The 11011-nt window shown below is 40.6% G+C and overlaps 2 protein-coding genes across 2 annotated transcripts in view; both read left to right on the forward strand.

Annotated features, from left to right (window-relative positions):
• On the forward strand, positions 1-8385 carry LOC108504096 (heterochromatin-associated protein MENT-like). The gene is made up of 8 exons (XM_017828721.1): positions 1-60; positions 1358-1534; positions 2466-2552; positions 2905-3042; positions 3564-3681; positions 4383-4525; positions 5647-5814; positions 6889-8385. The coding sequence occupies exons 2-8, from the start codon at positions 1367-1369 to the stop codon at positions 7300-7302; spliced, it is 1236 nt and encodes a 411-aa protein (XP_017684210.1). The 5' UTR covers positions 1-60; positions 1358-1366; the 3' UTR covers positions 7303-8385.
• Positions 8386-10525: 2140 nt separating this feature from the next.
• The window catches only part of LOC108504089 (heterochromatin-associated protein MENT-like), a 28079-nt gene continuing 27593 nt past the window's right edge, over positions 10526-11011 (forward strand). Inside the window, exons 1-2 of the mRNA XM_017828713.1 lie at positions 10526-10571; positions 10869-10942. Of these exons, the coding sequence (XP_017684202.1) occupies positions 10526-10571; positions 10869-10942 (120 nt within the window). The remainder of the gene's footprint in view (positions 10572-10868; positions 10943-11011) is intronic.

Genomic DNA, 11011 nt, shown 5'->3' on the forward strand with positions numbered 1-11011 from the left:
ACACAAACGCAGAACCTGACTGAAGACAAGACCTAAGTCTTCTCTCTCACAGGATCAGAGGTAAATATTTAAACTAAAATATTTAAACTTTGAGTAGTAACTTCTACAATGCTTTTAAAAAGCAATCTGTGCCGTGCATGTATAGATAAAGTATAACATACCAGTGTTATAGTGCATAATTCTTGCCTCGTGTTTTCCTAAATGTCGACCATTAGACAAAATAAATCTTGAGCCTAAGGAAAACTGCTAATTTGGGGCAGAACTGATTACAAGAAGGAAAGTTTTCTTAGGGCAGTGACTGCCTTTCAATTAAAATCTTCAGTTCAATAAAGGAGTTCCATATTTCAGGTGAAGGCACATTAAGGGACTCAGAGGAGTATTCATTAGCAGACAACAGAGAAATTTCCATCCTGATGCTCTCTTGGTTGTGTTCTCCAAGGGGAGAAAATCAGTCAGTGGTCCAGATGTGGTACTGACAGGATACTGGCTGCCAGAAGAACTGTAGTGGTTTGGCAACCAAACACTTGATAAATATCTGTAGACTTCAGAGATTGTTCCACTGTTTCTGATGCTCCATTCCATAGATACAAATATTAATAACAACAACGACAACAACAAAATCAACATTTTGGTCTCCTGAGTGGAAAACGACATGAGGCAGGTACTACTGGGCAGATATCCTAAAGTCTGGAGTACTTATAACCTTTACTCATTTGCCAGTTTCTGGGGAAAATAAAACTGCTGGAACATACAGAAGGGTTGGTAGGTACACATAATGAAAAAAACTCCAACAATCTAAATGGAAATACCAGCTTTGCTGTTCATGATACTATTCAGAATAGGTGGCTGGCCAGGAAAAGAAACTGAGCCTAAGAATTATGCCTAAATTCTTTCACAGAATCAGCTTTCAATTCTATACAGATCCAAAATGAAACAGTGGGAAACTCAGACATGCTGTGAATCAATGTATTAAAGATGCATTTACAGTCCCCTGCGAACAATAATTTGATAAATCATTAGTTAAGGATAAAAAGGAAGAAAAATATGCAATTTACAAATTGCATATTTTTGAAAAGCAAAGGCAGAAAGAAACAAGGAGAAAACTGCAGCTCTGTAAAAGAGGACATATTCATAGTTAGAGGAAAATATTATTTGGCTAACAAAAAAACTAGAAGAAATTACTGTTCCCAGTAGGTGGCAAACAGTATCTGTGTGGAAGATAAATACACAACTATGCTATTAGTTTTTGTTGATGTCAATGCATTGTGTTGCACACGTAATATTTCTCACTAATACATTTTGTGTACAAAATTTTAAACATTCAAACAGTACAATTCTGTCTGTTGCCTCTTTCCAGGCTGTAGCAATGGAAGTGGTCTCAACCTCAGTTGGCAAGTTTACGGTTGATCTTTTCAACAAGCTGAATGAGACCAACAAGGGACAAAACATTTTCTTTTCCCCTTGGAGCATATCAGCTGCTCTGGCTCTGACATACCTGGGTGCAAAAGGGAATACAGCAACTGAGATGGCAGAGGTAGGTAGCTCTATAAAACATACACCCCATATAATACCTAGCTCCTGTATTAGCTACAAATCTTAGTGTTAGAAAAACTTGCCACCATAATGACAAGGAACCAAGGCACATAACAAGTGAATATAACAAGTGGCAAATTTTATTAATGTCATAGCACATCACTTTCTTCTCCACTAAGAGAAAGGGTCCTGCTGGTGTCACATGCTGTGCACAGAGGTTCTCTGAACCTCACTTCTTCTAAATTATTTGACATCTTCTAATTTGTCTTATGATTCCATGACTTGGTCACAGATGGGACATTGCCTCTGTAAAGCAAAAAGCTGATGCCAATAGCTCCTAACTAATTGGTAGGAGGCTTGCAGATCCCTGCATTCCCCCTCTCTATCTTGGCTGGAGTGCATCCTTCTATCCTGATTTATGCTTTCCTAACAACTGCCTGACAATCCAACAGGAAAATATGAAGGGTTTTGGTATATCCACAGCCCCAAACCCAGTCCTACTTAATGACACATGGGCACATTGCTGGCTTAGAAGGAGCTGTGATGCTCAGCACTGCCCAGCACTCTCCTCTGTATCACTGCACTCCTATTCAGAGGCCTTTGTACCATTATCATGTGGAGAACAATTTGGGCTTGCACAAACACATTCCTGTTGCTGGAAGCAACAGCTGTGGAAGGGAGATCTGCCTTGCAGTGTGCAGACAGAAGCATTGTGTTGATGCTCTGGGAGAGGGACAGAGCTAATCATTGTTATTCTATGGGATTTATGTATACTACAGCTTCAGCATCCCTTTGATTAGTCACCTAAGCAGCAGACAGCACAGTGAGTTATCACAAGGAGTGAAACAGGACAACCATTTGATCCCCATTTGTCTTTAAGTCACACCAGTTCCTCCATGCCTGTTTCTTATCTTTGGAAACTCTGCTTGCAGGTTCTTCATTTTACTCAAACAGCAGGAGCTGAAGCCTCTTCTTCTGTGGCCAGGCCTTCTCGGGGGAGACCGAAGAGAAGAAAAATGGTATCTGTTAGAGTTGAAATTCGAAGACAAAGAACCTCCAAATCTAAATGTTCAGATACAGCTTTAGGAGTCCAGTATTTATTGTCTGCACCCCCCTTTAAAGTACAAATGCACACCATACTTCACAACAGGTTTAAATTCAGTTCGTTTCACTCATTCAGACTCTGAGAAGTGTGAAAGGACAAGTCATTGGGATAGTACGGAAGGTTTGCTATATGGTTTGATGGTAAACTTGAAAAAATAATGAGTAAGAAAGGGGAAACCAAATTCCTGTCCCACATACATCACTTAGCATGTTTTGAAAGCTTCATGCAAAAATGCAATTGCTGAATGTTTGGTTTCTTTTTCCAAGGATCCTGAGAACAAGCAAGCTGTAGATGTCCATTCTGGCTTCAAAAAGCTCCTGACTGCCATCAACAAAACCAGAAGCACTTACTCGCTGAGAAGTGCCAACCGCATTTATGTGGAAAAAAGCTTCCTATTATTACCTGTAAGTTAAATCTCAGAGAGGAGTAAGAAAAGGTGCAAAAAATATTTCTCACTTTAATTACTTGCCATTAACAGAACAGGTTTGAAGCTGACCCTGAATACTGCAAATGAGAGCTCTGGACTCCAGTGATAAACTTAACTGAAAATATCAGTTGGTCTGCTCACAGAATTTAAGGATGCATTGCCCTTTGACTGTACTGTAGGGATTCCTTTTCATGCAACGTGCCTTTAGTATTGGAAACCCCAATAGATAAAACTGAAAAAATTAAGCACATCCATGGGATGCGTGCATCCTTCCTCACTTCTCCAGATAAAACTTGGAACAAATACAGGAAATTTCTGTTCTTCAATTACTTCTTAATTGTTAACCCACAGTCCAAGAGAGTGCAATAAGGAGAATCCTGCAGTCCTCAAGGCCCAAGAATCTACCAAGTACAAGAGCTAACAACTTCCCTTTGGGACTGAAAAATAGCGTAGTTCTCTAGCACAGAACGTTTTCATTGCTTTTTTGTTATTTTCCAGGCATATATACAGCTCAGTAAGAACTACTACAAAGCAGAACCAAAGAAGGTTAACTTTAGGACAGCACCAGAACAGTCCGAAAAGGAAATCAACGCTTGGGTTGAAAAACAAACTGAGGGTAAGCTGAGCTTAACCCCAACATCTTTGCTCTCCCATTAAGTCAGCCTGCCATTTCCTTTGGGCAGGTGTCCTTGCTTCCCCTTGCTGCTACTGCAGCAGCCAGGTTATGCCTTCCAATGTGGATGTTGACAGTGGGCAGAGATGTAGTGGGAGGACAGAGGAAGAGCAGCACATTTAAACAGCTTCAAATACCTGATCCAGACGCCAGTGAGATCCTTGGGGAGACTCCCATTGACTCTGCTGTGCTCTGCATCAGCTGATCCTCCAGTACAACCACTGTCCTGGTACTGCACCCATGCATCACTGGCAGAGCAGACAGAGGGGAAAGACAGCTCTGCCTACCAGTGTGCTCCAGGGCAGGTGGGGATGCCTGCCCAGTTGTGCCATCCTGCACTGGCCAGAGGTGCTGTTCTCCTTCTACCTGGTGCAACCAGCTGGTGAGGCAATATATGGCTTTCTGCTTCTAGCTGCTTGTCACAAAGCTGTGACATTCTTGGGGGAAGGAGTAAATCCCTGTCAGTTAGCCAGGAGGACAGCAATCCACTTTGGAAACGGTAAAGAAATTCATTGATTTATGTTAGGGAGCATTTTAGGGAGCAGGGCACTGAGGACTTTTTACTAAGAAGTTGAACTGAGGGGAAAAAATGATCAAAATGTTCACACTGCTGGAATGAAATTTGACTCTTCTGATTTCAAAAGGCAAAATCAAGAACTTGTTGACTCCACGAGATGTGTCAAACACCACTGAGCTGATCCTGGTAAATGCAATTTACTTCAAGGCAGAATGGGAAGTGAAATTTCAGGGAGAACATACAGATCTGCAAGCCTTCCGGCTGAGCAAGGTAAGCTCCTCCTGTGTAAACTGTAAACAACCTTACTGTAAACAACCTGGTGACAAAAGCAACTGCTGAAATCATAAGTTTTTTAGGTACCCATGTGGTAACCCTCTGTGAAAAGCTGGTTACAGCAAAATCTGTCAGTGCTCAGCTCACTGAAATATTAAGATGCTCAGGTAAATGTTAATGAACTCCAGATAACAACTACTGTTTTGAAAAGTACTACAGTCACTTAAGCTCTTTTTGCAACAGAGTGCTAAGAATGACTAGATCATAAAAACATGGTTTTGAGAGCCCAGGCTTCATGGACAAGAACTACATGGCATGTCACGGCTGAGTAGGGTACCCAGAACTCTGAGGTGTGCAACCTAGCTAGGCACAAACATACCTGACCAAATACAGCTGCAACGGTGTACCCTGAAGTTTTGCATGGTTGGAAGGGACTAGGAGAAATGATAATGGCATGTATCCAGAAGAGATGTTAATGAATTCACATTAAAGACAAGAACTCTGCGCATTTTCCACAAACTCTACCTTCTGCCTTCTGATTAACCTGTATACGTTGTCTGGTTCCCTGAATGAAGGGACATAGATGTTAAGGGAGGTTACATACTCCTGACAAGGCGACTGCTTGCCAGGAACTCCCTTCATCATGAGCCCTTTTGCTCTGACACTAGTGTTATCTTTGCTTAGGGACTGTGACATAAGGAACAATCAGCTGGCCACTTTTTATCAACAGAGAGAGGAGACCACTGAAAAAACTGCACATTTTTCTTCTTAAACCATAGCTGTTTCTCTGCCACAGTGTTGTAAGGCCATATCCCATGCCTCCTCCATCCCCCTAATCCTTGCAGACATTTCTAACTCTCTTCCTCCCTCCTCTGTTGGCTGCTGTGCATGTTTTGAGGGGAGAAGAGAAAAATCTGTTAGTTCAGCCCCCAAGGAAAGCTTTGGTACAAACATCAAGATGAACAATATAGTCCAGTCAAGAAAAGCTTTGGAAAATGAATGATAAATTGCTATTTTAAAAGCTGTTTATAAAAGTTTCTTCTCCCTGCGCTGTACTGAGACATCATCATCCTTCCATTCAAGGAATGATTTCTTACTTTTAAATAAACACTTTACAGAACAAGACCAAGCCAGTAAAGATGATGTACATGAGAAATACATTTCCAGTTCTCATCATGGAAAGAATGAACTTCAAAATGATTGAGTTGCCATATGTGAAACATGAACTCAGTATGTTCATCCTCCTTCCTGATGACATCAAAGACAACACTACGGGTCTTGAACAGGTAAAAAAACCTGATACATCCATTTTGTATTAGCACACAGTCATTTAAAAAAAAAAAAAGCAGGCTGGCAACCATATCTCCCTTTCTGAGGACATGCTGTCATACTGTTTGACCCCTCCACTAGCTGAGTTAATTTCCTTTGATACTTATCTAATTCCAAGAAAGTTCCTCCACGTTGAGCACCCTTAATATGGTAAGAACTGAAGAGAGTAAACACTGTGCATAATCAGATGCTTAGCTCTTCAACAGCCCCATGACTGACACCACGTTCTTACACGTTCTCTCAGGGTTAAATCTCACTGCACATTCAGGAGGGACAGTACTGCACCAGTAGTAATAGCCTCTTCCTAAAATAACAGACCCCTCTTCCCCATGGCCTGGAAGTTTGTTTACCATCTTCTTCTCATTCTGTTTTCCCCCCTTCCCCCCACCACTTGTTTGCTGTCTAAAAAACCAAGATTTTGGTGAGACTGCATTTGCTATAATAATGAGATCTACCACTGTAGTTACTACAATTCCAAGGTTGTTAAATTCTTGGAGTCTATACCATTCATTGCTTTTCTCCATTTGATCTGAGCTGAACTGTCATGGTGTAGTGCCCAGGACACAGAGTGGCAGTGAAAGACCTTGCTGGAAGACATTTGTTTCAAAGCTGTCATGGTAATACGTGCAATAATGTTAACACCTGTTTTTATAGAACTGGACCAAACTACATGCCATGCAGCTGTCAATCTCACAGCAATTTTTTTCACATCAAGACTGAATTAAAAGAGAGGAAAGAACTACCTCAGGGAATGGTAGCTGTTCAGTGCCCCCTCTGTCTTCCTTTTGCAATGAATTTGGTAGGGTTGGTGCTCAAAACTTTGCAGTATTTAGACTCAAATATTTGTTGCATGCGCTGTCTCTGATAATCAGTAAAATCAGTTTCTATTTCATGCTTTCAGATAAATGTTAAATTCGCTATTTAAAAAAATGTTTAATTCATTATGTTGCCATAAAGTTGATTAATTCATAGTTAATTAATTGTTTTTCCCTTGCAAACATCAAATTCCTTCTCTTTCTTTTAAATGATAGCTGGAAAGAGAACTGACCTATGAGAAGCTGTCTGAATGGACTGATTCCAAGAAGATGACTGAAACTCTTGTGGATCTGTACCTACCTAAGTTCAAAATGGAAGAGAGATATGACCTCAGTGGTAATTTGGTCAGGATGGGAATGCACACTGCCTTCAGCCGCAATGCTGATTTCAGTGGAATGACTGAGAAGGGTGTTCTGCAGATCTCCAAAGTTTTTCACAAGTCTTTTGTCACAGTTGATGAAAAGGGCACTGAGGCAGCTGCTGCTACTGCTGTCATTATAAACCTAAAAAGTGCACCTGTTGGCCATGTTCTGAAATTTAAGGTTGATCACCCTTTCTTCTTCTTCATCAGACACAACAAATCCAAGAGCATCCTCTTTTTTGGTAGATTCTGCTCTCCCCTAGAATGAATTATTACTTGCTCTCAGACAGCAACCAAGGTTCACTGTTCAATGGAAAAAATGTGAACTGCAGTGCTAAAATCTCAACCTTAAGCCATATAGCCACCGGTACTGAAAATGTATGTTCTTTTCCTCCCACCCCAATCCCCCTCAAAGAAGGCAGCACCCAGAAACCATTCTGTGCCATCAAAGAACGCCCTTCTACTGCTCCTTTCCATTGTCCTAATGAGACAGCCCTCCACAGAAAACAGAGTGTGGAACAGAGTGTTTGATACAGAGTGCTCTCTTGTATCAAACCTGCTCTTCTGGCTTTGTTGTTTGAGAGTAAGGAGTAAGGAGTCATAAAAGCCCTCTGTACCTAGCTAGATGGCATCATCTAGCCTATGTCAAATGCTGACTTCAAGGGAAGTGCAGCTCATTCTCTTGGCTCTCCCAGAGAGAAAAAAAATCCCTAAAAATTAAAAAAAAAAGAACTTGTAGAAATCTGTTTGACCTCTTTTCCTCACTGAGAAGTGAGGAATTTGCATTTCCTTATGTTAATTTCCAATTTAGGACTGTTGGGGATTAACAAAATTTAATACAAATCCAGAATAATCTTAAAATGCTCTTTACCTTCTCCTGTCTCACCACACGTATATAGACACATCACACTTCTTCTCTCCTGCTCCTTCAGCTACTTGAAAAAATTAGGCTTTGAGGAAAAATTGTCCAGCCCTTAACATTTAATTGCTGACTTCTAATCACCTTACATTTTTTCCTCATTTTTCTAAACTTTGTAGTTTAAAGTTGCTGAGACTTCCAACCATCAAAAATGCTAAGAAAACTATGAGCAACATGCCTTCTTGCTACCTTTTACTGATAAGTAATCTAAATCCTTTAGAATTTAAATCTGCTTCGTCTTTTTAATTTTACTTAATTATACCTGTTTCCTGTCTAATATCTGCACAGCTTCCTTGCTTCCTGTGTTATTGACCAACGTTTGATTTGTACCTTATGAGTGCATCTTAGCATAGATATTCGTGGTATTGACAGAAACACCAGTGAAATTTTGATTGATGCTTTGCTTGATAATTTTACCATGACCTGCATTTAATAAAGTAAATTAACTAGAAGTTGTGTTGTTATTCAAGGCAATTAACTACTTGGTTCTCTTAGAATATCCTGTAATGTGCATGGCTGGAGTATGTTTCCATTCTTGCCATTCCAAATCAACCACACACCATCCCAATATGCCAGTGGGCTTCAAATAGGCCCCAAAATACTCCACATGTTGTCCTAGGCATTCACTAAACATATCTGCCACAACACACAAGAAATAAGAAGTCTGACTAGAGGCTATGGCCTAGAAGATCACCTTCCAAACAGCCCATTTGCCCACGTTCAACAGCAAACAAGCAACAAGAAAAAATGAATCTTCCACACATCCCTTTTGCCCATGTACAGTAGCAAACAAGCGATGCTTGTTGGCTTGGGAGGGCAGCAGTTGTGCTATCCTGTGGCCAAAAGGAATAGCATAAAATTTTGTAGCCATTGTGGTACTCTGACTACGTGTCAGAAAGCATTGTCTAAGACAACAACATTTGAATGCAGGCTACTGTAAAAGCATTTACTCTCAGCAAAATTCTACCTATAATTACAACTCACTCCACCTCACCAAAAGGTATTCTATGTGGAACTACATCTCCACCCAACAAAGCATACCTTCATCTTGTTCACTGTACCGAAACAGAGAAGTTATTGTTAGGACGGAATAGTCAACATAGCAAGGCTTCAGGAGGAGAAGCACTTGCATGAGGAGGTCTAAAATATAATTTTTTAAAAAAATGAAAATTTGGAAGGTGACCATTATCAACATGAAGGCTGAGACTCTTCTGAGGAGTAACAAAGACCACTCCTCCTCCACTTAAGTGATGCCTGGCCATCAAAGACCCATCAGGGTGGGTAAGCATGTTAATTCTCAGCCTTGTAGCATTGTAATCCTATCTCTCTGCTGTGTGTATTCCACAATAAGTAATAACTGGGAATTCCTAAATAGATACTATATAGATACTATATAGATATAGTATAGTATAGATACTATACTATATTCCTAAATAGATACTCAGTCTGAAGGGTCACTACATGTAAGAGCAGAAGTTTACCCAAAAGGTAGCAAGAGTTCCATACCAAACCCAATGAAAGGTCTTCCCACTTCAATTTTTGTGCATCTCCTCATTCATAGCATGCTGCGGGGCTCTGCAAAGCAATACCTCTAAGGCTCTCTGAGGAACTACAGCACAGTGACTGCCATTTGATGAGAGGTACAAAGGGTCAAACAGACTGCTTTTGGTATCAAACTACTCCCAGTCTCAGCTTTTCTTAAAGAGTATACCTTCCAGTATAAGACTTGGAATACAGATGAAAAATGTAAAAGAGAAGGAAAGAAACCCTTTCAGGGGTGTAACATTCTTCAGAGCTCATCTACTGAAAGCAACACACGGAGCTGTTTTGTTTGTGCCTCCCTGCACTATTTTCATGATAACCAGCACCTGGCTCTCAAGTCAGGCTAACCCCTACAGAGTCAGAGAATCGTTCAGGCTACAAGTAACCACTTGAGATCATCTGGTCCCACCCCCTATGCAAAGAGAGTAAGCTAGTGCAGGTTGCAACAGGACCATATCCAGTTGGATTTTGAATATCTGTCTCCACCAATGGAGACTACACAAACTCTCCAGGTAACCTGTGCCAGTGTTTGATCATCCTCACAGTAAAAAAAGTGTTTATTTATGTTCAGATTGAATTTCACGTTTTCAGTCTGTGCCCATTGCCTCTTGTCCTCTCACTTGGCACCTCTGAGGAGGGCCTGGTTCCTTCTTTTTTGTTGCCTCCTGTAAGGTATTGGCCAAGTAATAGGTGTTACACGACTGCATTTCCCAATAACTATTTACAAGCAGACTTGGATTTATTCTGTATCATCAAGATTTGTAACTTCAGGTCCACAAACTCCTCCTTGAAAAGTCACAGTACTTTGAAAACTAAAGAAAGAAGTACCTACATGAAACTGATAAAACCAGCCTCAATATATAGATGTTGTGAGCGTAGACTGCTTGTCACTTAACGATTCCATGCCTGTCAAAACATGCTTTCAGTTTATCCTTCAGTGAAAGATGGAGCTTTTGTGTCCCAGTGCAAATCAGCTTCATAAAATAATCCCTGGCACCTCTGTGATAGGCGAACTTCATGACAAGCAGAGATGGTAGACACAGCACACAAAAACAAAACCAAGAAAATTTACACTGGTTGGTGTGCTGTTAGTATTCAAGACAAGGATATACAAAACTCCACTGCTTTCAAACTTCAAAGCAAATACACTCATACCTTTAAAGGTTTTATTTTGCCGTCAATAACAGGCACGAGAAACCCTCTTTTTACATGTTAGTTATTGTCCAGTCCTTTACAGTTCTATTGCAACAGATGTGATAGTTAGTTTCATTTCTCTTCCCAGGGGACATAACTGAATAGGATTTTCTGCAGGGTAAAAATCCATACTTGGACTTAATCTAACACTGATTTTAAATTCTGCTGCTTTTTACTAGGTGTACCTGTAAGAGAACTGATCTTCAACAGACACCCCAAAGGCTACTCAGAGTGGACCTTTTATAGAGTACAGGTACGGGAATATGGCAAATCAAACAGGCAGAAAGATACAACCTCACTGCTGAGCAAGATGGGGATGAAA

Source organism: Lepidothrix coronata, unplaced genomic scaffold (genome assembly GCF_001604755.1).
Source record: "Lepidothrix coronata isolate B3197 unplaced genomic scaffold, Lepidothrix_coronata-1.0 Scaffold152, whole genome shotgun sequence".
NCBI classification, from domain to species: Eukaryota; Metazoa; Chordata; class Aves; order Passeriformes; family Pipridae; genus Lepidothrix; species Lepidothrix coronata.